The sequence below is a fragment of the Limulus polyphemus genome, unplaced genomic scaffold (genome assembly GCF_000517525.1).
Source record: "Limulus polyphemus unplaced genomic scaffold, Limulus_polyphemus-2.1.2 Scaffold13329, whole genome shotgun sequence".
Lineage (NCBI taxonomy): Eukaryota > Metazoa > Arthropoda > Merostomata > Xiphosura > Limulidae > Limulus > Limulus polyphemus.
Window position 1 is genome coordinate 2,635 of NW_013678939.1, and position 6,459 is coordinate 9,093.

The 6,459-nt window shown below is 33.1% G+C and overlaps 1 protein-coding gene across 1 annotated transcript; it reads right to left on the bottom strand.

The window, feature by feature from the left end:
• Positions 1-279: 279 nt before the first annotated feature.
• On the bottom strand, positions 280-6,122 carry LOC111084066 (transmembrane and TPR repeat-containing protein CG4050-like; the record flags this gene model as incomplete). The annotated part of the gene is made up of 4 exons (XM_022380851.1): positions 5,998-6,122; positions 4,461-4,598; positions 1,548-1,641; positions 280-435 (listed from the first exon to the last, which is right to left on the bottom strand). Coding segments are annotated over exons 1-4 (513 nt in total), but the record flags the coding sequence as incomplete, so codon positions are not given.
• Between the last annotated feature and the right edge of the window lie 337 nt (positions 6,123-6,459).

Consider the following 6,459-nt stretch of genomic DNA (forward strand, 5'->3'; position numbering starts at 1 on the left):
CAAATATTAAACTAGACACTGTCATTTCAGTACAACAATATCCAAACAAATATTAAACTAGACACTGTCATTTCAGTACAACAATATCCAAACAAATATTAAACTAGACACTGTCATTTCAGTACAACAATTTCCAAACAAATATTAAACTAGACACTGTCATTTCAGTACAACAATATCCATAAAAATATTAAACTAGACAAAAACATTTCAATTGTAATTTCTAAGTAAGCGAAAATATATTTCAAAAAAGAAAAAATCGTAAATAAAACTATTAACAAAACGAAAGAAATACTTAACGGCATCTGCCTCTTCTAGACGGCTAGTATTTCTAGAGAGCAGTGAGGCGAGGCTTAGAAACACCTGTAGATGACTGGGGGTCACGTGGGTTTCTGTCATACTTAAGTCTTCCACTTGGGGTAGCATATCCTTAGCCTTATATAATAAGGATAAAATAAAACAGTTCTAAAAAAAAGTATGAATTGATGGATTCCAATAAATAACGTTTTAAGTCTTAGGTGAAAATAAAATTCTTCTTAAGAACAATTAAAGAAAAAAAATATTTTGTTTTTCCTAAGTGATGCGAAACAAAAATCCTTTACTAGGTTTGTTGATATTGAAAGTTTGAGAAGATAGTGAAGACAATTTCCAACAGCAGAATCGATTAACTATCGCGTAGATGATGTCACATGATGATGACTGAGGACGAGAGAATCGATCTATCGTGAGAAACAACTGCTATAAAAACTATAATTATCGTGTCTGCGAAAATTCCAGTTTCAATCGAAGTCAGGAATTATGATGATAAGTTGTCTTCATGTAAACGGTAATAAATGTGAAATCATCGTAATAAAATTGTGTAAATGTGAAAACAGCTGAAACGATTAGTACTTGGTTCATATTGGAGTATAATAAAAGAATATGCAGGCGGTTAGTTTTGTTCCTACAAAAAAAAAAAGCACCATGTTGATCGCAAATTGTTGAGCGATTGAATAAGCTGAGTTACGAACTGTAACCAAATTTATACAGCAGACTCGTCTTGATATGTTGTGTATTTACATTGACTTTTCTCAAGTAATTAATAAATCAATAACCTCGTTCAGGGAAAGTGTAGACAAGTTTCGTATCTAGTTTTCCACAACATATAAATATGTATAAAATATTCTTGAGCAAAAAATAATTAATATTTAAAATGTTCGTTAACATTCATTAAATGATTAAATAAGAACATACTGACCTATTATTTCATTCGATGATTAGCTTCTAACAAATTACAAACAGGATCATACTTGACTGTAATATTTTTATTAAATTGAACGAATGGTGTTAATAACAAATATATATTTTTTCTTCTCTTTTGATTAAATTATATATCTATAGTGAGGAAAAGCGCGTGTGTGGAATTATTAATGATAAAATCGTTATTTTCATACCCTTTCTCAACAATACTTTTTTAACAGCATTGACATTTATTTGCCATGAATATCGATTTTTGATATAAAAATCAGAGAAATGATTAGAGAAACATTTGTAATTTGTTCCACTACCTTTCTGTAGATTTTCTCCGCCTCCTGGTAACGCCTCAGGTACGTTAACACTCGGCCAGCGTTCAGAAACCCGCGAACGTCGTTCGGTTCCAATCTAATCAAAGGAACAGTTTCTCAATGATTATATTATTACTAAACGAAAATCTAGACACACAAGGAACATAATCACCTGATTAAAATAAGGACAAATCGTATTTAATACGGTATTGACCAATACATCTTATGTGCAAACACCAATGACCCACTAAGTCATTTCTCTTGTTAAACTAACTACAAATGAAGTAATTTCTTAAACTTTAAGTGTAATATTACAGACACATTAATGAAGCAACATCTTGAACTTTAACTGCAAGATGTTGCTTCATTAATGTGTCTGTAATATTAAACTTAGCTCTAATATTACAGACACATTAATGAAGCAACATCTTGAACTTTAACTGTAATATTTCATATTGTTACGTATCTGCTTATTTGTTAATTTCCGGTATAAATTCTTTCCGAGGAACTTCGGCGATACAAGTCCTTTCTTGATTAAAACTAGTTTATTCTTTATCGATACAAATTTTAGTAATACACAGACTTTCCACAGTCACTTTAAACTTAACAACTTTTATAATACACACTATAAATCACAGCGATTCACAAGCTCGATAATTTCACTCTATGCGACTGCAAAACAAACACAATTTACGGCTCAACGTCACTACTGTTTGGTTGACTCAATTATCTATCTCTTCAAAATCACGCTGGGTTTTCTCGCCAGGCTTATATAATAAAACGAGGGCGTCTCGAATGCACTCGGGGCCTCCATGATCATTCGAGAAATTTCATGTACGCTACCACTGCCAAACGCACCAGCAGCGTCACATGACTTCCGAACAATAGCCACTTACATTAAACCAATAGATAATTAACACTTGATTAAATGTACAGAATTTACAAACACAAAATTAAAATACAACAAAGTCTCTTAATTTTACAGGACGTTTCTTCTTTTATACTGGTCTCCGTTTCGTTGACTTCTGTGAAACGTGGGGTTCACCTACTCCTTCAGGAAATGTCCTATTATCGGTAACAGTCACATTAGTGGTAGTAACTTCATTAACATCTTCACTGTTTTCCTTGTCAAAACCGGGTAGAGTTTCTTCTTCAACAGTGTTTTTTTTTTCAGGTGACAAGTCTTCAGCAGCATCATTTGTTCCGTTGTTAACTTCGTTCCAACTGAAATGTCCTGGACCGAGATAGCGCCAATGCCTGTTGGCATGCACCACCATTGGCTTACCTCGCCGACCATATTTTATTCGGAAAGTCACGTCTAAGAGACGACCCCCTATGTCATGTTGGCCTTCCCATAGAGAAGACAACTTAGGAGACTTCCCTTTGGTCTTCCTGAGATTATACAACCACACCTTGTCTCCTGGTACAAAGCTGACTTTAGTAGATCTCTTATCATCAGATAACTTCATCGAATCAGCAGACGTTTTCAAGTTTGAATGCACTTGATGGTGAATATCATCCATCCTTTCCGATAACACTTTTACGAACTCGTAAGGTGTGCGTCCTGTTATCAGGTCCACTGGCAACCAAAGTTCTCGACCAAGCATTAACTTTGCTGGAGTTTATCCAGTGGCTTCATGCTCTGCTGTCCTATAGGCCATCAACAGTGGAGGGAGTAAGACATCCCAGTCATGTTGGCGACTATTACAACACTTTGCCAATTCCTGTCCAAGTGTCCAATTGTACTTTTCTACTATCCCTTCGGACTGTGGGTGAAGTGGCATTGTTCTGGTCTTTCGTATGCAAAACAACTTGCAGCATTCATGGAACACAGATGATTCAAAGTTATGGCCTTGATCAGAATGCAGTTCGTGTGGCATACCAAACCTGAAGAAGAAATCACTAATAGCCGAAGCTGATTTGGTATTGCATATGATTCAGGCCACTTGGGGAAATAATCTATCACCACACAAATGTGCCTGTTTCCAGCACGCGTTTGGGGCAAATGACCTGCAATGTCAAAGGCTACTCTTTCCTTTGATGCAACAACTTGATATAACTTCATTGGAGCACATCCCTTATGCTTGGGTACCCTTTTAGCACAACATGTACTGCATTTCTTGTACCATTCTTTCACATCTTGTCTCATACCTATACAATAAATTCTCTGCCATAGGTGACTCAAAGTCTTCTTAACTCCACAATGTCCTCCTGTTAAACTATCATGGGATTGATGCAGCACACCTTCCAGTAACTTTCTCGGTATAGCTTTTGCCAGGTCGTCACTTTCCCGTCTGCAGTTTCCCATCTCCAGACAAGAATAAAATCTTAAAGCTTCAACTGGTCCCATTATGCCCAATAGTTCTTTGTCATAGGGTTTAAGCTAGACAATTTCTCCCAAGCAGGGCGCAAAACACTTGCTTGTAGAAAATCAATTATTGGCTTCAAATCTTGGTCTTTTTCCTGTTCTGCTTTAATATCTATACTTGGATCCATTTCACCAGCATCAACTCCTTCGGTCACTTTGACTTCAGTTTGATGGTACTTGGTTAGTCCAACCTCTCTTTTAACACTAAAATACGGATTAATGAGCTAATTCTCACACAATCTAAAGTTTGGATTAATAAGATAATTCTCACACAATCTAAAGTTTGGATTAATAAGATAAGTCTCACACAATTAAATGTAAGGTATAGGTTAATAAACTAAATCTGAAGCAACTTAAATTAAGGATTAATGAGCTAAGTCTAACACAATTTAAAGTATGATTTAGTGAGGTTAATCGTACACAATTTAAAGTATGGTTTAATGAGGTTAATCTAATGCAAATGTTATCCTCACAATACTAAGAATTTTGCATCGTAATAATAAAAATAAAAATGTCTTTGTACATGAAAAAACAAACATATACATTACGTGATGGCTCGATTATAGTAAAGCAGCGCCTCCTGGTGGTGATTTTCTGCTTCCAACACTTTTCCCACATTATTATGCAGTTTAGCATTAGAAGGATTTACCTTTAAACCAGAGAGGAACAGAGTTTTTTCGCTTACCCTAAAAAAAGAAAAGGCATCTTTTAGGCTACAATAATCTGTTCTTTTTAGTAACAAAAAAGGGGGAAGTCTAGTATGGAATTCTCGGTCACTCATTTACTGTCAACATTGACTTCCAAACTCATTTACTGTCAACATTGACTTCCAATCAGCATAAATATGTATATAATTTACTGTCAACATTGACTTCCAATCAGCATAAATATATATATAATTTACTGTCAACATTGACTTCCAAACTCATTTACTGTCAACATTGACTTCCAAACTCATTTACTGTCAACATTGACTTACAATCAGCATAAATATATATATATCTAGTTAAACAGATCACAGAAAAATGATCCTTGAATTTTGACGAAAACTTTTTATTCCATAAATAAAAGTATAATTTTATGATTAAAAATATAAACTAAACATTGAAAAATAAACCGAATAATTTACTGTAGATGTAATATTCCATCGTTCGTCTTTCTTTTGTGTGAAGACAAAGTGAAAATGCTAAATTAAAAAAAAAATGTTTTCTTTCTTTAATATACAGCAAAACTTAAAAGTGAAAACAAAACTTGGATATTGATCAAATCTATTAGTTCTTCGAGTACCCGAACTCTTACCAAACTACAATCGTAACCAAAACCAAAATTCAACAGTACGTTTTATTAGTCTTCTAGGAAACAAACATGCTTCTTTCTTAATTATTGCCCTACAGTGTCAATTGATATAAAATCTGTTTCGTATTCGCTTTGATTAATTCACACTTTTGTCGTTTCTTATTTGATCTCTATATTTTTTTACTTGTTTACATCCATTTCTCTTTCTTATATCAATTATATTCGATATATAATGTTTATTGTTTAAACTCCAATATCTATATTATATGAAACGCTTTTATCTCTTGTTTTTATCCTATGTTTATCCTTTTTATTCACCAATCATTGTTCTTTCTATACCATCATGTTCATCCCTGAAAATCCGTGATGTTTTTCTTTCCTATATATTCATCTTTCACTCTTTTTATATTAATTTTTTTAAACGTTCATTATTTCAGATACTTTTATATTTAATACTATCTTATCATAATATCTAACAATTTCTTTGTAACGATTCTTTTCCCCCTGATGTTCGTATATATATCTTTTTGTACATTGTATTGATTTATTTCCCTCCTATACATTTATTCTTTCTTATGCTTTGAATTAATAGTATTTTTATTTGACATACATCCTTTCCTTTTCTTTCACTTCGTTTATTTTTATCTTAGCCTTCATTGTTCATCGATTCAAATATTTCGGTCGACGATGAAAAATGCTTTTAACAAATTGTTGAAACATTCGAGCAAAATGTATTCCCTCTTACTTGATGGACTCATTACGTGTAAAATCACTAGAATCTACAACTACCATTCTGTGTTCCGCTGTACGGTTTTGATGCTATGTGTTGACAGGAGGAGGAGCAGTCCAAAGTTGGCAAATATTTTGACGGACCTAAGAAAAAAAGTTTCATGCCCTATCATTGCCTGTATCATTGTGCATCAGTTTGACGAAAAATAAATTATAATTATCATTATTGGATAAGGTACAAAATCAATAACAAGTAAGATGACAGTTACCAAATATAAATAAATAAAAACCCAACCAATTAATTTTACCTAAAATATGACTAAACTATAAATATATTACACCATAAAAGGAAACTAAGTCAGTTGATGCTAAATCAAAAGTGACTTAACAATACTAGGTAACATCAAGGGAAACTGAACATTATTAATGTTACATCAAAAGTGATTTAACAATACTAGGTAACATCAAGGGAAATCGAACATTATCAATATTACATCAAAAGTGATTTAACAATACTAGGTA